Source organism: Ambystoma mexicanum, chromosome 13 (assembly GCF_040938575.1).
Source record: "Ambystoma mexicanum isolate Mex_15411 chromosome 13, UKY_AmexF1_1, whole genome shotgun sequence".
In the NCBI taxonomy this organism is placed as follows: domain Eukaryota; kingdom Metazoa; phylum Chordata; class Amphibia; order Caudata; family Ambystomatidae; genus Ambystoma; species Ambystoma mexicanum.
Genome location: NC_090938.1, coordinates 703,493,573 through 703,519,586, shown reverse-complemented (window position 1 = coordinate 703,519,586; position 26,014 = coordinate 703,493,573). Strand labels below are relative to the sequence as shown.

General features: G+C 48.0%; 1 protein-coding gene across 1 annotated transcript in view; it reads left to right on the top strand.

Annotated features, from left to right (window-relative positions):
* Positions 1-26,014, top strand: part of LOC138521749 (butyrophilin subfamily 1 member A1-like) — a 403,727-nt gene that overhangs the window by 176,670 nt on the left and 201,043 nt on the right. Inside the window, exon 6 of the mRNA XM_069634802.1 lies at positions 11,804-12,064. Coding sequence (XP_069490903.1) covers positions 11,804-12,064 — 261 coding nt within the window. The remainder of the gene's footprint in view (positions 1-11,803; positions 12,065-26,014) is intronic.

Below are 26,014 nucleotides of genomic sequence, written 5' to 3'. Positions count from 1 at the left end.
AGTGAGAGACCACAAGAAGCAGAGTGGGTGGCGCAGAAGGACCGTTTGCAGACCAGCAGCTGTGGAGAGGCTGTCGAGGTTGCAGCCACAGTGAAAGGCAGAGGTTTCACCGGCGAACGACAGAGTAGCTGTCAGGAGAACCACGAGAGGGCCTGAAAAGCGGGGAACGCTTTCCTGAGGCATGGACGGCGCTGCAGTTCTACGCCACAGGTCGGACATGCCAGTAAACACCGGTGAGTCTGACCAAGAGTACTGGGAGCCCTGGGGCATACCGACAGGCGCAATTGGGAAGGTACTTTAAACATCAAACAAGTAACATAGAAAGACTGACTTTACTAGAATCTCCTTATATGAAAAGTCAATTTGGGGAACCTTGGAACACGCATTGTCACAAGCCAAGAGATGCTAATGAAGAAGCTGAAAGGCAACAGTTGTACAAGTCTTTTCATGTGAAATGTCAATTTGGGGGAAATTGGAACAAACATTGCCAAAAGCCAAGAAATGCTAATGAAGGGGTTGACAGACAGAACTTGAACACATTTCCATTTCTAAGATATTAATATGGGGAAAGTTGGAAAAGTATTATCTGAAGTCAATGAGCTATAAGCAGTAGAAGTGCAACTGTGTTATACTAAGAAGGAAAGAGAACGTTGCGGAAGGTCCTGGTGAAAGAGACCATCAGGCAGTCAGTCAGTCCTTTTGGAAACGATACCTAGCAGGAAAGTACACCAGGGGATCTGCAAGTCCCAGAAGGAGAAGAAAACATTGTGAACATTGTAGAAAGTCCTGGTGAAAGAGACCATCTGGCAGTCAGTCTTTTGGGAAAAGATACCTGGCAGGAGAGTATACCAGGGAATCAACCAAGCCAAAAGGGGCAGGTTTTCTGGTAGGAGAGTACATCAGGAAGTCATCTGTAATAATTACAATATAGAAAAGACATTTTGCCATCTTTAACACCCCATTGTGTTGGCAAAAGAGACACTTTGCCATCTTTGCAACATCATTTCCTGGAAAAGACAATTGTTGGACGAATGAAACATTTCTACTATTCTTGGAGAGCCATGGTTTAAATACAACATTTTCAAATGTTCTACCTGAAACAGTCCAGGGGAAGGGAATTAACCCCTGGATTCAAGGATTATTTTGTTGAACTCAGATATTTAGGTTTTACACACTTTTTCCTAGATTTGAGACAAAGTTCTTTAGCTTGCACCTTTTGTTATTATTTGTTTCTAGTGTGAGGGCCAGATGCGTTTTGGACACAAGCACAATTTGTTTTTGGACGATGAGACACAGACTGATCCCTAGTTTTGATTTCATTGATAAGGAATCTTTATGGGCAGTGGAGACGAATTTGCATGCACGACTTGCTGGTTCAATATGTAGTCTATGCAGGACTGAACATATAAGCCTGTGTGCATGCATGTTTAAGTAAGCAATCAAGCTTCTAGGTACTTTGCCATAATGAATGGTTACATAAGTTCAGTAAATTAAAGTAACATAAAAACACTTCAGAGGTTGCTTTGCAAATGTAAGCATGTACAAGTTAATACAGGCTTGCAGCGCTCTTGAGTGATTCCTGCTGTTCAAAGCACTATATGTACTATTGCAGTATAGATTGTTGTGGCTGAATAGAATGTGGAATTGTGAAGAATAGAACTTGGGAAGGAATGGAGTGGGAGGAATGCAGTTATGTTGGAGGAATAAAGGAGTCAGACATGCAGGTCGTCTCCTGTCATGATTTGATGAAAACATGATAATCAAGGTGGTGTCAGCAAAGAACACAACAATTGGCGGCGAGGTAACGACCAACTCACACTGCTAACAGGAAAAGAAATATGGAAGTTAACGGTAGCCCATGGAAGTAGCCAAAGGAAAGCAGCCCGCGAGAAACAAAGGGGCCTGTAAAGCTGAGTGAAGCTACTGAAATGAATGATGAATGGTGAGAAACTAAATAGCTTGAGGAGGAAAATGAACTGCAGAATTGACTAAAGGAATCAAAAGGAGATGTTACCAGCCTGAAGTGGAGGTTGAAAAAAAAACAGGGAAGGGGCCAAAGGAAAGGTTGCAAGAGAGACATACAAAATGAAGGAGAAACAGTCTGAGAAGGTGACTGAATGAACGACAAGTGGAGTGAGTAGCCTGAGGCAAAGGTTACATAAAATAAAAATAAGAAATATACATATAACTCAAACAAGGAGCCAACACAGCAAAGATAATGTGGGGAAAATTGAAAGTGGTGTTGTCTGGAAATGAAACTGCAGCAAGGGCGAAGATGGTAAGGTGCGCTGCACTTTAAATTTACAAAGTAAACAAACAAAGGTAGGACGAACGAACATTACATTATGCTGTTTTGTAGGGCATGCACTTACAAATAGTAATGCCAGGGTGCTGTGCCACTGTCGAATATGATCGTTTACAACTGTTATAAACACTTAAAACTATTATTAATGGGTATATGTCACAAGCGAGCTGCTGCATTAGAAAGCATTTTATGTTGAAAGAAATGAAATGAAAACAAACCTCACTAAGCGCGAGGCGCAGAATTCCATGAGCAGTGAAAAGCGCCGTCGGCGCAAGACTCATTGCATAGCCTTTGAAAAGCTAGAGGAAAGGCCTAGAAATGTGAGAAAACGTGCTAGCATATTTGTTTATTAAAAGGAAATATGAACGCTACACAACTTCGGAGACATCTTTTAAGAGTGCCTCTCTCATACTGAAGAGCAAGTGGCCAAGATGGAAAATAAAAGGGAGTTGAATATCATTGCTGGTGTCAGAATTAAAAAAAAGCGCATGGTTAGGCAAAAGCAGGAGTCGACCAGGAAAGGAGTGTTATAGATGTGTGTTGGACTTCCCACACAGAGGTAGGTGTCCAGCTTTTTGGTCGGATGTGTATGAGATGTGGACAGAGAAATTGTCACACCGCTCCCCGCACAAGCTACTACTTTTAGCCCTTCATGTTTGTGGCAAGCGAACTGGAGGCTTCTTCACCACAGAAACGCACGGAGGACTGCGCGACCCAGCGCGGCTCGGAGCACGTGACTCGTTGCCTAGCAATACTGCAACGCTTGGGTACATGTGTCACGTGACAGTGGTCACGTGTTTCCTTTCCATGGATAAAAGGAGTCCGGTTACGAAAGGCGTTGCTTCACAGCTGTTCTCTCTGGATCACGTGTCGCTTGCGCTTCGTTTCAGGACTCCTTACTTCATCTGACCTCGGCTTTTGCCCTTCATGTTTGTGGCAAGCGAACTGGAGGCTTCTTCACCACAGAAACGCACGGACTGCGCGACCCAGCGCGGCTCGGAGCACGTGACTCGTTGCCTAGCAATACTGCAACGCTTGGGTACATGTGTCACGTGACAGTGGTCACGTGTTTCCTTTCCATGGATAAAAGGAGTCCGGTTACGAAAGGCGTTGCTTCACAGCTGTTCTCTCTGGATCACGTGTCGCTTGCGCTTCGTTTCAGGACTCCTTACTTCATCTGACCTCGGCTTTTGTTCAACGGACCGCTCAGTACCTAACCTTTGTCTGCTTTAGAATCTGGGATTATTTGTTGACGAACTATTTTGCCCAACGGATTGCTTGTGTCTTGGCCCTTTACTTACCTTGGAATTTGGATCCACTGATGCCGACCTACGCTCTGCCCTACGGACTGCCTTGTGTTTAGCCCCTCGGACTGCTCTGGTACACTCTACGGATCATGTGTTACATCAGGACTCCGGTCCTGTCTTAGGTGGTCACCTGCCCGTCCCTGCTGCCACATCTGCCCGGACCTGCTACCACTTTCTAACAACCGGCTATCGCCTACTTCCGATTCCCTGAGACAACGCTCCAGTACTGACAGGTATTTAGTGCCCTGGATGTTTTCACTAAGATTCCTACACTCTGTACTGTTACATAACCTTATACCTTCCTTTGCAGCGCTCCAGGGGTTTTTCCGGTTGTTCCCGAGTCCTGGCTCTACGGACTACCACCTTTGGCCCTAAACATCACTCTGGCGGTATTACCGTGATTGTCAGTCTGATACTTGGGAACAGAGGGATAGCCCATACTCTGCACGACCAACAGCTGCGTAACAGACTGTGAAGCCTTTTTGGTCATCCAGAGTATGAATCCCTCCACCGGGGACCCAGTGACCGCTTTGATGCAAGCAGTAGCGGCCCTCAGGACCGACATGGCCGCCGCTACAACCGCCATACATGACCGTCTTGACGCCTTACAGAGCACACGTTACCCATTACCCCCAGACACCGAATTCGGGGACTCCGGCCCCCCGGATCAGCCAGCACCTGTTCCGGCCTCTGCACCCACTCCTATGTTGCTTCCGACACCCGTTCCCCTTGCTGCCCCAGAACGCTACCAGGGGGACCCTCGAAAATACCGTACCTTCATTAATCAATGTAAACTCCACTTCTTATGCAGACCCTTAGCATTCCCCGATTCAGTCACAAAGGCCGCGTTTCTTCTGTCACATTTATCTGGGGTGGCGGCCACCTGGGCAAATCCAATGTTGGAAAACGATCATGCCGCTTTGTATGATTTTGACCTTCTCATAACGGAAATGGCCAAGGTCTTTGATACACGCCATAAGGCTCAATCAAGGGATCTGGAACTCCTGGACCTAACACAGGGTAAACTATCGTTGATAGAATACATCGCTCGGTATAACCAACTCGCCGCCGAGACTTCCTGGCCGGAGGAGAAAAAGGCGATTGTGTTCTACCGTGGCTTATGTAACACCATGAAGGATGCGCTTTCAGTGGTTCCTGCCCTTCCCTCAGTGTTTTCGGATCTGGTGGATCTCGCTTTACTGATAGATGCAAGGAGATCCGAGAGAAGGACAGAAACAATGTTCACTAGCCAGTCCGGCCAGGCCTCTTCTACCACCTCTTCCGAACCCATGCAAATAGGTGGTATCCGAAGCCCGATAACACCGTCCGAGCGTGAACGCCGGAGGGCGGATAACGCCTGCTTTTATTGCGGGTTAAACGGGCACTATGTAATGGAATGCCCCCGACGCCCTTAGAACAAAACCCCGGGTTTTCAGAGGGCTCGCCCATGATACAGGGGGCACCGGCGAGCCTGTCTTCAAACCCCTCTGAACCCGCCTTCGGCCCTGTCAGACCAGTGGTAGTCCAGGCCCTTATGAAACCCACTAGGGAGGTCGCACATGTGGTTCATATTGTAATCGACTCTGGGGCCACAGGTTGTTTTATCGATATAGCCTTGGCCCATCGTCTCAACCTACCCCTGGTCAGAAAAGAGCACCCAGAACCCGTACATGCTGTTGACGGCAAGTCCTTGTCTTCCAGCCCCATTCAGTTTCACACTGCGCCCTTGGAAGTATTGATTCAGAGCACCCACAGGGAAATCATGTCATTCGACCTTATCACTACACCACAATTCGGTGTTATAATGGGAATACCCTGGTTACGGCAACACAACCCGTTGATTAATTGGGGGACAGGACAAGTCACGTTCGAGTCAGAGGTGTGTCAGCAGTTTTGTCTTGTGGATGGCGAATCGCTCTCCTCTCCTGCCACGATCCTGGGCGCCATGGCCTCTACTCGCATTAATGACGTAACCTCAGAGACAGGGCCTTCGCATACCGTGGGGGCCATCCTGGCTAATATCCCCATCGAGTATCATGAATTCCACATGGTGTTTGATAAAGCCACGGCGGAGGGTCTACCCCCACATAGACCATACGACTGTCTGATTGATCTGGTTCCGGATGCACCTATACCCAGGGGGAGGATCTACTCATTGTCCCAATCAGAGGAGCGGGCCCTCAATGAATACATCCATCAGGCGTTGCAATTGGGTCACATCCGTCCATCGTGTTCCCCTGCTACCAGCCCGATATTTTTCGTGCCAAAAAAGGAAGGCGATTTGCGTCCATGTGTGGACTACAGGAGGTTGAATGCCGTTACCATAAAAACAGGTACCCTCTACCACTCATCTCCACACTGCTGGACAGATTAACAAGGGCTACTGTTTTTACCAAGTTGGACCTAAGAGGGGCATACAACCTGATCCGTATGTGACTTGGGGATGAGTGGAAGACGGCCTTCTGCTCCCGGCAGGGGTTATTCGAGTACACCGTAATGCCCTTTGGGCTTTGTAACGCTCCCGCAACTTTCCAGCGGTTTATCAATGACGTATTCTCTGACATCTTGGATACGTACGTGGTAGTATACCTGGACGATATATTGGTTTTCTCGTCCTCGTTGGAGGAACACATTTGTCATGTCAGAGAGGTCCTCTCTCGCCTTAAGGCGAACGCCTTGTTCGCCAAGCCGGAGAAATGTACTTTCCATTCAAAGGAAGTGGAGTTTCTAGGTTTCCACATCTCCCCCGGAGGCTTGTCCATGAACCAGTCCAAGGTTCGTGCTGTCATGGAATGGCCGACTCCGACTAACATTAAACAACTTCAGTCCTTTCTTGGTTTCGCTAATTTCTACCGACGGTTCATCGCCGGCTTCTCTTCCATTGTTTCTCCCCTGACCTCTTTGACCAGTCCTCTTGTCCCGTACTCTTGGACCCCTACGCAGCAAAGGGCATTCGAGGCACTCAAGTCCAGGTTTACTTCTGCCCCGGTCCTACAACACCCCGATCCCGACCTCCCCTACGTCCTGGAAGCAGACGCCTCTTCGTTTGCACTAGGTGCGGTGTTGTCCCAGTCATGTCCAGCCACGGGTCGGTTACATCCGGTGGCCTATCATTCTCGGAAGTTCTCGGCAGCCGAAACTCACTACACTGTAACCGAGAAAGAACTGCTGGCCATCAAGGACGCCCTCTAGACATGGCGACATCATCTCATGGGGGCAAAGCACCAAACGGTGGTTTATACAGACGACAAAAACCTGCAAGACCTGGCCTCCCTGAAGTGTGTAAACAGCCGGCAGGTACGCTGGCACTTGTTTTTTGCTGCCTTCGATTTTGTTGTAAAACACAGACCAGGCCTCATCCATAGCAAGGCTGACGCTTTGTCTCGATCTCCCGGTGGTGAATCCTTGGTTTCATTTCCAGACACACTATTAGGGAAAAGCCATGTTGTTTGCATGTGTACGCCCTCGCCACCCATGCTCACTGCCATCAGACAATGGGTTTCTCAACATCCTCATACACTCACGGAATGGGACATTACACTCCAGGACGGACTACCTTTCATTCAGGGCAAACTATTCCTTCCTACATGCGATGCACGCAACCAGGCGCTGGCATGGTCACATGATGCGGCCAAAAATGGCCATCCCGGGCAACAACGCACCCTTGAATTGTTACAACGGTGGTGCTGGTGGCCATCCATGAGAAAGGACATAGAAAACTATGTAAACACATGTTCTATATGTGCACAATGCAAAACACGCAGAGGACGGCCATTGGGGTTGCTCCTGCCATTACCCATACCTCCCAGGCCTTGGCACACCATCTCTATGGACCTCATCACTGATCTACCTCGCAGACAGGGTTACGATACCATATGGGTTATCGTCGACTCATACACCAAAATGGCCCGTTTCATTCCCTGCACAGGCATACCATTGGCCCCAACACTGGCTCGCCTGTTCTTCAAGACGGTTTTCTGTCTTTTCGGTCTACCTCATGTCATTATATCGGACCGGGTATCCCAGTTCACGTCCTGCTTCTGGCGTGCTCTTACCGGACTCCTGGGGATCGATGCTCGCTTCTCTTCGGCATACCACCCTGAAAGCGATGGGCAGACGGAGAGGGTTAACCAAGCCCTAGAACAGTACCTGCGCTGTCTGTCCCTTCAGTACCAGGACTCCTGGTTCAAGCTGCTCTACCTAGCTGAGTTCGCATACAATAATTCCCGTCATTCGGCCACTGGGTTCTCTCCCTTCTATTCTCTGTATGGACAACATCCTCGCGCCCTACCGCTCCCTGATTTCTCATCTGTCACTCCTGCTGCTAACGCCTGCGTGCGTGATCTAGCAGGTGTTCATGCACAAACTTTGGTCCACCTCCGTGAGGCTCAGTCGGTGATGAAGGTTAAGGCAGACCGTAAGCGGGCCGAGGCGCCGGTGTATCATGTGGGCGATCGGGTGTGGTTGTCGACCAGACACTTGCGAATCCCTGGTTGTCGCAAGCTGTTGCCCCGCTTTGTGGGCCCCTATCGGATCATCGGAATCCTAAATCCCGTGGCCCTGCGTCTGTCTGTTCCGCGTGCTTGGCGGATCCACCCGGTTTTCCATGTCTCCCTCCTTAAGCCATACCTTGCTTCCACTCGCGTCCTTGTTCCTCCCACCCCCGTCTCTGTGTCTTCCCAAGACATTTTTGAGGTCAGTGCCATCCTCGGGTCCCGCTTCCATAGGGGCTGCCTCCAGTACCTGGTGGACTGGCTGGGTTATGGTCCAGAGGACCGATCCTGGGTTCCCTCCCATGACGTCCAGGCCCCTCTTCTGGTGTCACGGTTTCATAGGGACAACCCGGCTAGCCCACGGGGTCGTGGGCCCTTGCGGGGGGATTCTGTCACACCGCTCCCCGCACAAGCTACTACTCTTCCTACAAAGACACGCCCCTCCACGTCCACAGCCTCTTCTCAACCAGCACCCAAACACACACATCCCGACAGGGGTACCTTATTGCCTTATCAGGTGTCACGCTATGGGGCACGGCGTGGCATGCTCGGCAGGGCTGGAGTTTATCGCCCTTCATGTTTGTGGCAAGCGAACTGGAGGCTTCTTCACCACAGAAACGCACGGAGGACTGCGCGACCCAGCGCGGCTCGGAGCACGTGACTCGTTGCCTAGCAATACTGCAACGCTTGGGTACATGTGTCACGTGACAGTGGTCACGTGTTTCCTTTCCATGGATAAAAGGAGTCCGGTTACGGAAGGCGTTGCTTCACAGCTGTTCTCTCTGGATCACGTGTTGCTTGCGCTTCGTTTCAGGACTCCTTACTTCATCTGACCTCAGCTTTTGTTCAACGGACCGCTCAGTACCTAACCTTTGTCTGCTTTGGAATCTGGGATTATTTGTTGACGAACTATTTTGCCCAACGGATTGCTTGTGTCTTGGCCCTTTACTTACCTTGGAATTTGGATCCACTGATGCCGACCTACGCTCTGCCCTACGGACTGCCTTGTGTTTAGCCCCTCGGACTGCTTGGTACACTCTACGGATCATGTGTTACATCAGGACTCCGGTCCTGTCTTAGGTGGTCACCTGCCCGTCCCTGCTGCCACATCTGCCCGGACCCGCTACCACTTTCTAACAACTGGCTATCGCCTACGTCCGATTCCCTGAGACAACGCTCCAGTACTCACAGGTATTTAGTGCCCTGGATGTTTTCACTAAGATTCCTACACTCTGTACTGTTACATAACCTTATACCTTCCTTTGCAGCGCTCCAGGGGTTTTTCCGGTTGTTCCCGAGTCCTGGCTCTACGGACTACCACCTTTGGCCCTAAACATCACTCTGGCGGTATTACCGTGATTGTCAGTCTGATACTTGGGAACAGAGGGATAGCCCATACTCTGCACGACCAACAGCTGCATAACAGAAATCACTTCTGGGTCATGTGCAAGGAGGGAGTCTCATCACCATTGACAACAATGAGATCCGGCGCACAATTGTCATTAAAGAGGAGGTGTGGCACAGTGAGATTTCCGAATGTGCGATCGTACTGGGAGAGAGGGAACAGACAACCTATGTGGAAACGTGTCAGTCTCAGCTGGGATGAGTCAGAGAAATAGAACATAACCAAAGAAAAGATCTAGCCATGAAGCATGTTGAAAATGGGGGGAGGGACATGGACATGGAAGGAAGGAGGCTGCAGGCCAATGTAGAGTGGATAACTCGCAAGAGGAGAATTGAAGGAAATCAGATGCCTGTGAGTGAACGTGAACGTGTACTAAGCAGGCAGAAACAACGACGGAAGATGGGATCTAGCCATACGCCACAGTCACTAATAGTTAGGGCTGTCAAAAGGCCCATATCATCTGTTGTGAAAGGTGATAGCGTAGTAACAGGAGATCCTTCGCTTTTCCACGCAATGTTCCAGGATGATTTGGAAGAAGGAATATCTGAGGAAGGGAGAGATGAGGAACCTGCTGATCTAATGTCACAGAATGACTTGAATAGAGAACTGTATGGGGAAAGGAGAAGTGAAGAACCTGGTGGTTTCCTGTCACTTAAAGACTCTGGACATTCGCTGCCTTGTTTGCTTGGCAGTGGTCGCCCTCAAGTACAAGGGGCTGGATGAATCGAACCCGACCCCCTCACCCAACAGGGCGCACAGGATGATATAAGCATGTCTTTGCAGCATAGCATTTGCTGTGCTTCATTTATTGCACTGGTCCTGATTTCAAGGGACTTGCTGCACCATTGTTGGTTAGGCCTCCCGACTGTGCCCTCTGTTATGATTGAGGGGTGCCCTTCACTCCTCCCAATTCCATCTCTTCCCCACTCTTTACATACAAAGGGGGACCCACCGACACCTCCTGGTGTGTCTGCTTATGCACCCCACCTACCTACCCCCACCTACCTTGCAGCTGGGTGCCAGGCCGTACTTCCAGTTCCGGGTCCCACCGCCTAAATGCCTCTTCCTACCCCAGGCATGGCTTTGACACGCTGACATCAGCAGCACCATTAAAACCCACGCCGCAATTTGATCGTGGTTAATACCCAGGCTACTAAGGTCAGCGCAGTGAAGACAGTCACTCTTTTCCCCACATCTCGCCCATGTGTAGGGGAGAGCACACACATTGCCACCAAACGTTGCCCCTCAAAGCACAGCAGCAAGACAATGAAGGCCCCCGCAGTAAAAATGTAACTGAGGTTGAGTGGAAAACTGAGGTATTCTACCCCCTGAAGGGGAAGGAGGGGCATACTTTTTTTAATTAGAAGAAGGTTCCTGTCACTGGAGGAAGGGCCTCAAAGATAATGAATGGGATGCAGATGGAGCACGTGGAGATAGTGTCGATGGTTGCTACAAAATTGAAATCTTACCTCCATTGCCCGTTCCGTTTTCAATTTTGGAAATGTGGTCACCCTATTACATGAGAGAACATTTGAATGAGGTTCTGAGTAAGTGGAGCATCTAATTTAACTTCTGTTTGATTTTGATTTTTGAGATAGTAGATGTGTTAGAGCTTCGATGCAAGAACTGTGGCGCTGTCGTCACACTTTAAGTGACATCCTGCACAGACATCCTCACACTTACTGTGATGAGCTAGAGTAAGGAGTCTGACAAAGGGGGTGTTATATTGATTTAAATAATAATGAAAAGATCTAATCATGAAAAGACCCACCTCTCCCTATCTCCAAAAGGGTTGTCCCTACCTAACTAAGGAATAACTGGGGTGCTCGTCTTAGCTACTCAAGGGGTCCTAGCATACTGCCTTCCATACAGTGCAAGGGCTTCAGTTATGCCCCAGGAGATGAGGGTATAAAGCGTTGGATGAGTTCAATGTGCTGAAGAATGATTGAGGAATTACACCTTCCCTGTTAAAAATGAAGTGACTTAGCCATTAGCTGGTGAATCACAAAATGCAGTGCAAATTGGACCACTTTTCATGGGTCAAGACTAGTCCAAGACAATATTTTCTACAACCCTCTTCCCTCTGCACTCAAGTTTGTGTGCATGCTTTCAAGTTTTATTATGATTTTTTAGGGGTGCGGGAGCTATAAATACCTGTTCTGCCCTCCATCCCCCCTCAATAAGTTATGCACTTTCATTATGTACATAACCATATAAATGGCAGATGTGTACTATACAAATACTGGCTAAATGACATCACCCGCAGCTTGTCTATCTCTGGTTTTTGCCACAGGCTCTGCCCCTCACATGACCGCCAAAGGTATTCAGGATGGTGTTCTTGAACTCATCTGCAGTGCCTCTAGTTCATCCCCACTGTTGGAGGTGTGGTGGGAAGACGATGAAGGGAAAAATCGGACCACCTCCTTCCTACCAGATCACAGTGATCTTTACAACTTCACCGCAATAACAAGAATCCACGAGGCTGGCAATTTCCATTGCATTCAAAGAAACCGACGCTCACCGAAGACACAAGTGTCAACACTGTCCATTGAAGGTCAGTAATGAGCAATAAACAGTATACATGACACACACACACCATCTATACATATACACTTATGTACATGCAACTATTTCTTCCCTTCCTTCTCTTCCTTTCTTCTTTCCCTTTCTTCTCTGCCTTGCTCCCTTCTTTCTCTGCCTCCCTTCATTTTCTTCCCTCCCTTCCTCTGCTTGTCTGCCTTCCTTCCCTTCCTCAGTCTGCCTGTGTTCCTTCCTTCCTCTGCCTACTTTGACACTTTCTTTCAACTTCCATAATGTCTTCTCAAGACAACTCCTTAGTACTTCCCTCCTCCACCTCCTTGCTCTCTCCTTCTATTACCATCTTGTGACTCCCCTCCTCCAACTCCTTGTATTCTCTTCCTACCACATTATGGATCTCTTCCATTATCACCTCTCTGTACTCTCCTGCATCCCACTTTCTACCACCTCCTCTAACAAATCTACTACTCGCTCCAAGTTGCCAATCTCCTTCTCCTGATTTTTCTTAACTTCCTTCTGTAACTTTCCAACCTCCTCTAATAGAAAATCTGCAATGCACACCTTTATATCTTTCCCACCAACCTGCTTGCACACATCTGCTTCCTCCTTAGAGTCTACGAACACCTCCTTGCTCTGTCTGCACCTCCTCCAATGTAACTTTCATTTCCGCCTCTATATCCTCCCCAATCTACACCAGGGCTGTCTGCCAACCTTGCCTTCCAGATCTTCCTCTCATTTCTCCTTCTCCTGACCCCTTTCAACTCTCTGCTGATTCCTTCTTGTTCCTGCTCCTGCTATAGCCCCTTTCTGGGTAAATATAGTGCTGTAGGCCCTCCTTCCAGCCTCGTTTGGGGTGCATACTTGCTATAAGGTGGTTGGGAATTGTAGTTCTCTGGGCCTGGATGGGTCTCCAGTGACTTATGGTCTGCAGCCAGAGGACTACATATGCTATCTTGGAGTTCCAGGTGCCCTCTTATTGTAGATTTCAGCGTGTTTCTATTCCACATGCGAGGCGAGGGGAGGAGCTACCCACTGCACTGGACCACTGCTCCTCTTTTTCCTTAAAGTCGCCCTCTTGTTTGTCCCATTGGTTCCATGGGTGCCTGTTTTGTGGCCCCTGCTACATTTCGGTGATCCCTTACGGGCCATGCGTCGATCTTGTCATTGGAGTGAGTTTGAACCATGACTATAATTGGGTATAGAACAGGTTATGGCCTGGCGCTGGTATGTTTATGAGTTATGTAGGATAGCTGCTGGCAATCACAGAGCAAGACTCCTATACCCTGTATCAAAAATAAACATTCTTGTGCAAATAATATATTTTGACCTGCCACGCTATATACATTACGACTTTGGCAGTAACCCTTAAATCCGGCGATAGCGCTATTACCGCCGGATTTAAGGGTCTGCCAAATCAGGACTTCGGCGGATTTCGCCCCAGCTCTGAGCTGGGGGGAAATCCGCCGAAATTTCGCGCTCATACCGCCGGCGGGAAATCCGCAAGCGGTATTAGCGTGAAATTTCCCCATTGAGCCCAATGGAGAATGGGGCATTCCCAAATGGGCTCAATGGGGAATGGGGATTAACATTACTGCCGAACTCGTGATCTGGCGCTATTAGCGCCGGGGAGTTCGGCGGTAGGGCAGATAGCGCCGGCGCTAATAGCGCCTGCGTTACCGCCCAAGTCGTGATGAGGCCCATAGACAGGATGTCATTCTAATTGTCAAAAGTACCTCTTGATAACTGCGCTAAACATTAATTGACGGTAGATCCATACCTCATTTATATAGAAATTATGCCAAGAACTGGTATGAGTGTATATGAAAAAATCTTTGATCAATCATAGCACTGTTTATTGTCTTTAATTAGTTTTCTTTGCCATTTTATTCCCTTTTTGTTACCCACAAAATGTGTTTTGTATTTTCATTTCATATATGTGTTTGAGATATCAATTATACAATCTGATTTCATTGGGACTAATCTTGATACAGATAAGAGTGTCATGATTAATCACACAAACTCTATTGAAATGAATTAGGCCCCGAAAAAAGCTCATTTTTTAAGAGAAACACATGTTTGCCCGTTATTGTTATATCTGCTTCTTAAAAAGAAAAATTGTGCATATAAATAGCAGCCTTTGGCATAATTTCTATATACATGATGAGGTACCTTTTGACAATTATAATGACATACTATCTATGAATGTAACAAGGCAGTTACCCGGATATTATTTGTATAAGCTTGACCCATCGCTACCCTATTTTCCCTATGGCCATCTTCTAGGGTCACTGTCTGGGCAGTGAGCATGATTAGGGAGGTTAGGGGTTGAAATGTATGATTCCGGTCGAGGCAATATGGGAGATTTAGTCTCCAAGTAACTGGCCCCTTCTAAGTGACTGGACCGCACTGGAGTACCTCCTGAGCTACTAGCCTGAAGCTTAGGGGGTGCCCCAGCCCCGAGGGTCACTGCTCCTTTTTCAGAACTCATTTACTTTTTGTACAGGATGCTCAGGACAGACTACAATAGGTTTGATTGACATTAATCCAATCCATTGCAGAGCTTTGGATATTAGGTTAGGAATCCAGAGGATTCCAGCAAGATGCTGAATGTCAGGAGTCAGGTGTAGGCAGGGGAACTATCAGAAGGCCAGGCATCAAGGGTGGCAACGGAAAACAGCCATTCTGAATGTCATTCATTAAGAAAGGTAAGAGAACACTACCAGGGTCTGGGAGGAGGTGAAAAAAGAATGAAAGGTAAGGCATCAAGATTATTCACAGGACACCATGAAGGGAACACCCCAAAGGTCACAGAGCAAGAGTAGTTCTGGAGAATCCTGAAGTTTCAAGTGTGAGGATGTTCAGGAAACACCCTGAATGTTAAAGGTAATGGGTGGCTAGGGAACTCCCAAAGGGCATGGATCAAGCATGGTGAAATAACATCCTAACGGACAAAATATGGAGGGTTAAGGATTAAATAGTTACCCTCCCTCCTGTAGCATCTTGTCTTGCATTGGGGACATTAGGATTGATAGGTCAAGCTCTATCTTGCTGACAGAGGCGGCCGTGGTGTGAATGCGCTCGTTGTTGACATGCGCATCCGCAGTGAGGCTTGTCTGCAGTCATTTCCTGGCTGTTCCACTTACCGTTCCTCAGTCGTCTTCTTTATTCCGGTGGGCTGTGGGGGTGAGCAGGGGCTTCCTCCTCTGCTTGTTGTCTCTTTCTGACCATCTTCTTCAATGAGCTGTCTCTCCACCTGCGATCCTGCTTGGGGCTCTGGTCGGATAGGCAGGAGATAAGAGAGAATGCCGGCAGAGGTGTGCAGCTTGCTGAAGTGAGGTATTAATAGGCTCAGGCAGGTGGCTCGCCTAATGTTGTATGCATTTATGTGATTTTCTAGGTGCTGTTTAAGATTCAGCCTAGCTTATAGCTGAAACCTGTATGCCTGTATTTGCAGTCAGTGGGTGAGAGTGTGCCACTTGCCATTGCGTAGCGGTCTATCTAGTTTAGTTCTATTTGACAGAAAAAATTGGCCTTTTCCAATTTGACCAAATTTATTTGTTCGTTTATTTTTTACAAAATGTGGGTGGAGACCCCCACTTCCCCCACCTTAACCTATTCCCTTACCCCACCCTACATATGTATTTATTTAAATTGACTGAAATTCCCCCAGAAAAACATACAAAGAAATTCGGCCAAATTGAAAAGGTCAATTTGGTTTGCGATCAAGTATGCTAATACCCTCTATCTATCTGATACTTAAGTCTCCTACTGATTTCAATAATATACCTATTACAAGGTACAGCCAAATAAATATGTCCTCTGCATATACATCTGCACATATGGTGGCACTAGGAAGTACTCACAATAGTCCAAAGGAGAAATATGTACAGAAGCCAAGTCTTGCTTTCAGCCTAAGATTGGGGTCTCCCGCCTGCAAGGGAAGCTATCAAGATCTCATATTGGCCAGTAAAGCTCAATTAGAGTGTCCTGTTGCTTATAATCTCACCCCCACCCCGACTTCACCTTGTGTAAGTCGACATTTGGAAGTCCTGGAGAGAAGTGCAGAAGAAGGCAGAGATAAGAGAGTCGATAGTTGAAGCAACAGAGGAGGAGGATGTTGGAGTGCTTTATAATTTATCTATAGTCCTTGAAATGTTGCTACATTTAAAAGCATCTCAGGAGTTGATGGTAAATACTGCCATGAAAAAGTAGAAATTAAGTCTTTGAGGCACATGGGACTAAAGCACGAGAATGTTGGTGGAACTGATGACAGCTTGGTAGATCGACTTTAAAGAAATCTTCTATTGTAGACGCTATGGATACCACAGATATAATAGCTCAAATAAAGTAAAGTGTGAAACAGAAAATAACACAGGCTGAAACACTCATCAGATGTTGTAACCATTACCAACAATTCCCTGTCTGAGGCTTCAATGTCTATGACTGAACATTTCTCATCCTCTTCTTTGCGTCAAGCCTGTCAAGGAAGTTCAAGCTGGAAAGTTCCATCTCCAGATTTGGAAGAGACTTTGGATTGCTTTGACTGGAAATTTATGAAAAAGTGTATTATAGCCAAACTCAACTTAGTGACCAACCTAAAAGAGTTTGGGTAGTGGTTGGAAACCGTTAATCGGAAAAACATAGCCAGACATCCTTAACAGTAATAGGAAGCAGAATTGAGGCTGGAAGTAAGACAGAATCTACTGGGCCAAGTAATTGTGTTCTCCCATCGCAGGTCACCATGTCATCGGCCCAGTCAACTTAGTCAATTGTGGCTGGACTTTCACCTGGCTTTGTACAATTCTCTCTATGTCCTGGAATTATTGTTAATCCGAAGCAAAGTCTTTGCACATCAAAATATATATGAAGGGATTTCTCGTTAAAGAAAAAGCTAATTCCACTAATAGAAAGTGCCAACATTTGAGAATTGATTCAGGACAAAAGGAACTTTGTTATTACCAATGAGGAGAAGCCCATGAAGAACATACCAAGAGAAGCTTTGAGAAATCAAAGTTTTAGCCTGGTTACATCCTAAAGTTGGGAATGGGACGGATGACATGAAAGTCTTACACAGGGTACATATTGAAGAATCGTGCCCTTTTAACAACAGACTGTATTATCATGGGCTGTGGCAAAAGTAATCTCCCTGTGTTTTTGAGCATTTGTAAGAGTTTGAGAAATATGCCACCTGATTCAAATCTGAGATTTGCATTGGACTCATACTTACTGTCAGATATCCTGAAGCACGGTTCCGTGTTGACCCGTCGTGAAGTATATATTTCTTCCTACCAATGTGATTCTCAGGAGTACGAAAGGACAGGCTGAGAAACTAATTGATCGGAAGATGGTGTAGAGTCGTTGGGATCGGTAGAGTTGAGCGGACCGCAAACTTCCCGATAGATGGAGAATCCAGGTTCCTTTCAACGACTGCAGAATATTACACTGATTAACAATCAAATACACCTCTTTCCGGATAAACTTTAAATCAATAGTTAACAGACTAACCTGAAGAAAGCGGGTTTTAAACCAGAAGTGTTTCATGTAAGAATGTCCTCAATACAGGGAAATCTGGAGACCATAAGAAGAGAAAATACAATCAGTACCAGATAGTAAGTGAGTAGAGAATGGTAATGAAAGTTAGGTTTCTTACCCTGGTTTCCCTGGAAGTGGTCGTCTCTGGCAGCAGATCCCCTTCTCCTTTTCGGTACGGACTGTGTGATGGTATCAGCCCCGCCTGTCCGACGAACCAATTAATCCAATGGAGCACGGAAGTCACTAGTCCAGCAACAACCTATTCCCGCCGGCACGAGGACGCCTAAAAGGTGCTCAGGAAGTCTCTAGTCCAGCACCTAGCCTATTCCCGCCGGCACGAGGACGCCTACAGCACCCTGGAGGAAAGGACAGGGAAGGAATAGGAGGGGAAGAGGAAGGAAGGAAAGAAGAAGGTAAGAGGTCTCCCAACCTTCAAGGTCCAAAGTCGACTTAACCAAACCACTAGGCAAGAATAACCAAAAAACAATCCGAGGTCAAAATGCTAGAACAGGTAAGGGCAATCCGTGAGCAAATCCAATAAACGTAATCCGAGATCAAAAACCCACCAAAACTTTCAAACTAGAAGAGCCGCTGTCAATAAGGGATCAGAAGCAGCGAGAAGTAGGCGCCGGGCCATTAAGTACCTGAACTACCGGCAACAAGATGGTCACGTGACCCTGATTGTATCCTGTCACGTGGAAGACGCCGCGCCCACTGACGTAACCTCCATGGCAACTTCCACGTGAGGCGTCGGGAACTACGTTCCCGATGAAAACGTCTACCGCGAGTAGAGTGTGGATAAGGCAAGCCCGCCTCCTGTCTGATGTTCGAGCGTGACAGGCGCTTTTGGCTACGCGAAGACAAGAGAACCGAAGGGGTATCACAAGACCTGAGGCGTTTTCTGACACTTACCAGATAATGTACATTTCTTGTAAGATGGTTCCTTTTTTAGTGGTAATATTGTTTGAACATCCGAACTCTATGTCTAAGGGGGAAGTTTACTTTTTGTTTTTTCATTATGGATCTCTAGTTTTTTAGTGGAGGGCTTGTGTTGTATATTTGTTATATTTACCTTGTATTGCACCTTGCTTTTAGTTTAAATGTTTTCCACTGATGTTTTTTGTTTGACTAGCGTAATTGTTGTAGTAACAATTTTTGATGTTTTGTGGTTTATTATTCATGTTATTTTTCTGTATATTTTATGTGAGCGCTCTGATGCCTCCAGGTATGTTGCGCTATACAAATAAACAATGTAATGCAATGCAATACAATACAATACAATACAATACAAACAATAACATAATGAACTTTCAGAATTTCAAAGAAAGTATATCTTCTGAGCCCACTCTCCTTTACAGGGCTTTGTTGGTAGCAGCTCAAGTTCCAAAGATTGAAGAAGCAAACATGACTTTTGCTAAAAGTACTGAGTACGTTCCTTATATGGAAGGCGCCACAACACTACTATCTGCCCTTCCCGAAGATTGATCCTAAGTCTTCAAGACAAGTATTCATTATTTGTGAGTTAGGTGGATCCAAGATTTCGACTTTATTTTCATTTAATCTGTCTGTCCTCTGTCTCTGCGGTACTCCTGGCAGAGTGTTCACAGCCCATGGCCTGAGTATTATGACGAATCCATGAAATCTGTTAAATGAAATACGGGGACCCCGATATCTCCTCCCAACCCCCAAGAAAATTGATGCCACTGTTCATGGTGCGAGGGAGACGGCATCAGTGATCCGAGGCTGGGGCCCTCATTGATTTTTAAAGCCCGACGACATGAGGCAGACGGGCCACCTTGCTAGGCAAGATGGCGGCAGCCGATGAGGCCAACCTCTGAGCACCGGGTTGGCAGCTGCTGAAGGAGGTTCTGATAGGACGGTGGCACCCCCTTTGGAGCGGGCATGGCCCAGCGGCACTGCTGGTAAGGCGGGGTGTGTCCGAACATGGTGGAGAAGACTGCGAGACGCAACTCCCCCATACGGGAAATCTCCTCTGTGGCAGATGCAGCCCTGTCCGTGGAGGGGTAGCACCGCCGAGAAGGAGGTGCTGGCTCTTGTTGCCTCAGAAAGGGGAATCTAAATAGATAAGTGAGGGTCTCGCTTAGCGGCATCCAACGCTGAGTTTGCTGGTTGGCGTGAGGCACTCGGCGGGGAGGACCACCGGCCGAAGGCACCGCCAAGGAGCAGTAAGGGGCCACCATGATGATGTAGCAACACACCTTAGAAACAGCGCAAATAGAGGAGCGCAATGGAAAGGTAGAGAACCAGAGCCAGCTATGAATGAAATAGTCAGCCCTTACAAATCGATAAATATTAGTCAATCACCTGAGCAAGCGTACTCATCGATCCTCTGAAAACCTATTGATGGGCCGGATCTGCCCGTGAGGGGAGCAACACAAGTGAAAGGTCCCATCAATGCTATCAGACCTGGGGGAATTGAGAGGAGTAGGTGTCCTTGGCAAGAGTCTCACAGGCCTGGGGGCAATTACGGAGCAAAGCTTTATGCCCAAACCTGCCTGGAAAATTAAGGACACCAGCATCCAGGCATACGTCTCGGGAGGATAGCTCAGGGGCAACGTGCTCGCCTTTGAAGCAAGACGACATGGAGCAATACATGTTCAATCCCCAGGCCCGCGCTTAGAAACCTCTGGGTATTAAGCTTGTTATAAATAACCTATTACAATACCTGGCACCCTCAGTCAAACAACCTACAATGTCTGGGGGAGCCAGTAGGGACACAGCCAACACCTGAAGCTGTGATGCTTATACTGGACTTCCTAGTTCACGCCCTAGAGACACTCAAGGACTTCTTGCACTCGAAATATCGGTGTTACGCAAAAGAAATGCTAGAATCGATTGCTGAAAACAAGAAAGAGATAGTGATGTGGGGCAGGCCAGTAGCCATGGAGTGAGACGCTTGGCTCTAGAGCTCCCGCCAGATCCATTAAAAGGATGAGCCCTACAGCCACATAAACTGCACTAAATTGAAGGAAAGTGCCTGTGAGGGGGGCCAGCAGGCTGGGGAGTGCTTGCGTCATGACGTGTGCTGGAGAAAACGTCTCCCTGACTGCTGCTGCGGGCCCGTACCGTTGCAGCGCCTGGGAACAAAAATGGCAGCTTTAGACTGCAATTGCAGCTGAGCGGGATACGGAGGACAGAGCTTGGCAGCGGGTGAGCAGGACAGACAGTGGGCGGCTGAGCTTGGTGCTGTGCTGACAATAGAAAAGTCCCTGCGTCCTGCAAACTGGTGCAGACACTATGGATGTATATGTGTGGGAAAATACTGTTGGGCCGGGGCCAGTTGAGATGGGGGGGTGGCGATCGGTGGCAACCTCAGAGCTCGGTCAGGTGAGAACAGTTGGTTACGACTTGAAGCGGGGACGCGGAAGGGGAAGCTGCATGAGAGGGGCAAGTGGGATGCCTTTGGGGGGGGGGGCGCAAGATTGAAATGAGTACCATCAGGGTTGTCTCCTGGAAAGTGAGGGGGCTTAATAGCTATGTTAAGCGAAACAGGGTACATACATATTTGATCAGTAAGGGAGTGCATGTGACCCTCCTGCAGGAGACGCACATTGTTGCAGCCAAACAGGCCACCATCACCAAAAGTTGGCGGGACTGGTACATGGATCACCGTATTCAGCGTAGGCCCAGGGAACCCTAGTGTGGGTGGCCCCCTTGGTGCCTTTTAGACCACTGGAATGCGACTGTGACAGCAAGGGTAGGCTGACTATTGTGTATGGGTTTCTGGAACTGAGGGAGATCTGTATAATCAGAGGGTAGTGGCCACACCCACAATTCTGAGATGGAGGCTGAGAGCGGAGGCATTGCTTGATGAGCAGTTTAGAGCCCACATGGGAGAAAGATAGAGGAATTCTTTAATATTAATGAGGAGAGCGTAGACAGCGTGGGGACGCTGTGGGAATCCTTGAAGGTGTTGATGAGAGGGGAGGCAATCAGAAGGATGGAAGGGATATGGAAAGACCTGTTGCACACGATCTCCAGCACAGAAGTGCATATGGAGGCATTGGTAGAGGATTGGAAACGAACAGCAGAGTGTGAGACGAAGCTAAAAGAGCCCAGACAGGTCTGTATCAAAGCCTGGGAGCGATTGGGCAAATATGATTTATAGTAAATACATAGAGAGACTTCATGAAGAAATTGTGTTTCAGAGCACCCACAGGGGAAAGGGAAGGGAGCAATGGAACAGCAAGACAATGGAGTATGATGACAGTGATGAGCAAAAATACAATAGCGGTCCTACTAGGCCTTGAGAACATTCACAGCGTGCAAAACTGACGGCGGAATTTACTTAAATAGCTAGCCACCACGTCAATAGCTTTTGATTAATTGCTAAAATGGTAACACGATGTATACGATTTTGCTTCCTCCTGAGTCTGCATCCAATCCATCCTCCACAAATTAACTGTAACTGCTTTGGTGTTCATCCTCTGACATATTTAGCTTATCCAGAATACCCATACAAGCTAGTGCTATTTCTAGAATTTAGAATATCGAAGGAGGACGTTCCATCAACCATTTCGGAAAAAGGGTTAAGGTCTTCCAGCATGCCATTACATATAGTGAAAGCAAGCTCAGCTCATATCTGATGACCTGAATGGGAACTCCTTTTGGGAGGCACAGTACCCTCTTCCAAAACATGCCTTCCAAAACTGGCCATATTTTGTAGCTTTTAGCTTATAGAAATGCAATACAGGTAACAAAGAAAAGCACCCATAGGGCTTAAGAGTGGTAAATGTCATGATTTAAATACCCTTTAAAACCCCTCTTCTCTTTTTCTGGGAAGATAGCTACATTAATGCCTTCGATTTTAAAACATTTACAGTTAATCCGTTCCTTTCCACGTACCTTAGAAGCATGTCAAGCTGGTGCTGCAGACCGATAGGTGTCTGGTCCAAAAGGACTAGATCATCGGCGTACAACATCCTACTATTTAACTTATGGTTGTATCTATGATTACTCCTGGGGTGGAGGGAGGGGTGACGGGACCTTACACAATCCTGATAAATGTTCTTACAAGCTACGCCGGTGGTTCGTCCCCTTGCAATCGGTTGGGGAGTGGATCGCTGTGGTAGAGCAAACCGGCTGGTGGGAAGTTTCAGTGGAATAGTGGTCCGGGGAGGATTACTTGGCAAGTGAAGAAGCAGCGTTTCAGTAATGGTGGCTGTGGCCGCCTGCAGGCTCTGCAGGGCCTGAAACCCCAGGCAGCGAGGTGCGTTGTTCAGGCCGGGAGGAAAGGTGCACACCGGTGCAGCAGGTGAGCGAGTGTGAGCTGAGGCGCCGCAGAGAGGAGCGGGCGAAGGAGCTGACCGCAGACTAGTGACGGCGGGTGGCGGCTGAAGGTGAGAATTGAAGAAGTTTGAGATCGGTGGAGACGTGTGGGATAATGCGACTGTGGAGCTCCTTGACAGCGTAGCAGCGCAGTGTCTCCGGGGAGACAAGAGACTGTGCTCTGGTACCCCAGCGGGGTCCGCGTCGGTCAAGGACTGCCGGCTTGCACACACCTGTGGAGTATGCCTGGTAAAAGGGAACACCTGCTGCAAATGCTGGGTGGTGAGCGCAGCGTAGTGTCGAGAATGGAAGGTGGCTCCTGCGGGCCAAAGGGCTCCACAGTGAAGAAGAAAGCAGTGGCCTCAACGAATCTGGAGCAAAGTGTCAGCCTTTCTGCTGTCTGTGCAGTGAGGGTAAGCGGGACGCACAAGGCGCTGCCCTTCAAATTCCTGTAGATGCACTGACATAGCCCTTGGGTATGAGCAGTGGTGTGCAGAGGGACAGCTCAAATAGACAGGAGAAGCATGGCACCACCACAGAGCTGCTGGGGCAGTGGAGAGCGGGAGAGAGCTGCAGCAAGAATGCCAGGCTCCCATTGAAGTGGCACAAAGGGGAAGTTGTGAGTGTCAAAGCCCGAAGTGAGGAAGGGCTGAAGATCACTCGGGACTTGGAGGCTGAGGGTGAGAATCCAGAGGAGCAGGGGGGTCGACACCCGGTGGCTGGACTGCAGTGTTACGTGCAGGAACTAAGCCCAGAAGCGGCTGAGGGAGTGCAACAGTAAAACCTTTGGGGGCTGGAGGCATGCCAGGAGAGCGGACCAGGCCCTGTTGGGTAAGAAGAAGGAGGAGGAGATGGGGTCTGAGGCAGCAAGAGGTTGTGCCAATAGCCGCAATCAAAGCTACACCACCATATCCCGAAGGCTCCTGAGTGCTAGCTGTGGCAGCAGCATGTAAATGGGACTGAAGAGGAGGGGATAGACAGGGAACATTAAGGAGCGAGAAGTGGAGGATCAGGGGAGTGCCGCCAAACAATTTACACTTCGCTTTTCATCTCAGCAAAGGAGGGAAGTTCCAGCAATGTTGCTCACAAAGGAAGACCTGGACTCTGCATTAGCTAAATTTAAAAGTGATATTACAGAAACAGTCAAGGTGGAGGCAGAACACATTAAAGAAGATCTGTCCCTAGCAAAAGCGGCGAACAGGAAGGATATTGAGGGCTTGGGGGAGAGGATGATGGCCATGGAGGGCCAGCTGATGGAAATGGTGGTGAATGTCCCATACTTGTCGCAGCGAACAAAAACAGCTGAAGCGAGAATAACAATGCTGCAGGAGAAATGTGAAGATTTAGAAAACAGGTTGAGAAGAGAGAACTTCAGGATCACAGATCTGAAAGAGGGCCGGAGGGACCGGATCTGGAGGAATGTTTTATGGAGCTATTCGTGGGGCTCGTGGACAATGGACAGGCACAGAAAATGGAAATAGAAAGGGTGTACCACGTGGGCAAACAGAGGAATGACCCACGAGATATACTGGTGAAGTTACACAGTTTTAAAGATAAACAGAGGGTAACGAATGCTGCCAGGAGATGGGGCAAGGTGCATATCAGAAGAAGCAGAGTCCAGTTGTGTGATGATCTGGCACAAGTGACTCTAGCCAAACGGAGAACATTCAAAATCGTGACGTAAGAACTCACGAGAAAGAACCTGAAGTACTGTTGTCTCTTCCTGACAAAACTGCAGGTCAGGCTAGGTAATGCGGAAAATATCATCGACAGTGTGGAAGAAGGACTGAAGATCTTGGGGATGAGGCAACAGGAGGTAGAGGATCCGAAGAAGGGAGTACAGAGGTGATCTGCAGTGAGGCAAGAATGGTGGGCCACGATGGCATGAAAAAGACATATAATAACCACCCGGTGGAGGTGAAGCAAGGATAATATTACTGTATAGCCACGCGGTCATAGGTAGAGAACTCCGGCTTGGAGACACATCAGTGTTATTTACAGTAGTAGAATGTTTGAACTCAGTGTTATTCACAATGTTGGATTGTTTGAATGGGACATTGCAGGGGGGAGGGGCTGCGTTAGTTGGGGAGGGATGGGGCCAAAGCTGGTGCCAGTTCAAAGGTGAGGGGCATGCCCAGAACCTGGACGAGAGCTTCTAACGACAACATGGTCATCAGGCCTAAAAGAGGGGGAAGATCAATATTCTGGGGAATGGTATGGTGTCAGTAGGGGGCACAAAGATCAGAAAGGGCTGCCAAGTGGGTGGGCATGGAACTAGGCTATAACATGAGGATGGTAAGCTTGAATCATGGAATGTAAGGGGGATGAACAGCCTGAATAAGAGGCAGAGTGTCATGCGGGATGTGGTTAAAAGAGGGGGCCCACATCATTTGCCTGCAGGAAACACACTTAAAAAGGGATAAACGCGAGGAGGCTGCACAGCAAGGAATACCCCACTCAATTCCAGGCCCATGCAAACAACAAACAGGCAGGGGTAGCAATTTTATTGCATAGAGAGCTTAATTTGGAGGAGGTAAAAGTCGGGAAGGACCCACTTGTGAGGTATTTGATGGTGAAGGGGAATATAAAGGGGCAAACATACATTCTAGCCTCAGTATATGCGCCTAACCAGGGGCAGGACCAATTCTTAGAAGCATGGCTGGACGAGCTGGAGGCATTTGCTGAGGGTGAGTGGGTGGTCGCGGGGGTTTTCAACTTGGGACAGGTCAGGAGGGGTAAGAAGACATGCCACAGGGGCGCTGTGGAAGAGGTTGTGGGAAAGGCTGGCCGGGGTAGGCTTGTTGGACGTTTGGAGGATTTGTCATCCGCAGGAGAGGGACTACTCATTTGACTCCTCAGTGCACAAAACATACTCAAGAATAGATTATAAATGAACAACACAAGGTTTAAGGACGGGGGTCACAGAGCACGGATATGGTCTATCAATATTTCAGACCATGCTACGATATAACTGGATTGGGAAGAGGGGGCCTCTAGAAGGGGAAACAGAGCCTGGAAGACTATCTACTGAGGGACAGCGGGACCAGGAATCTGATAGAGAGAGAGCTAAATAAATATATGAAGGCAGTCAAGGATCCGGATGCTACAGACAGGGAGAGATGAGGCAGATTTAAAGACCACATTC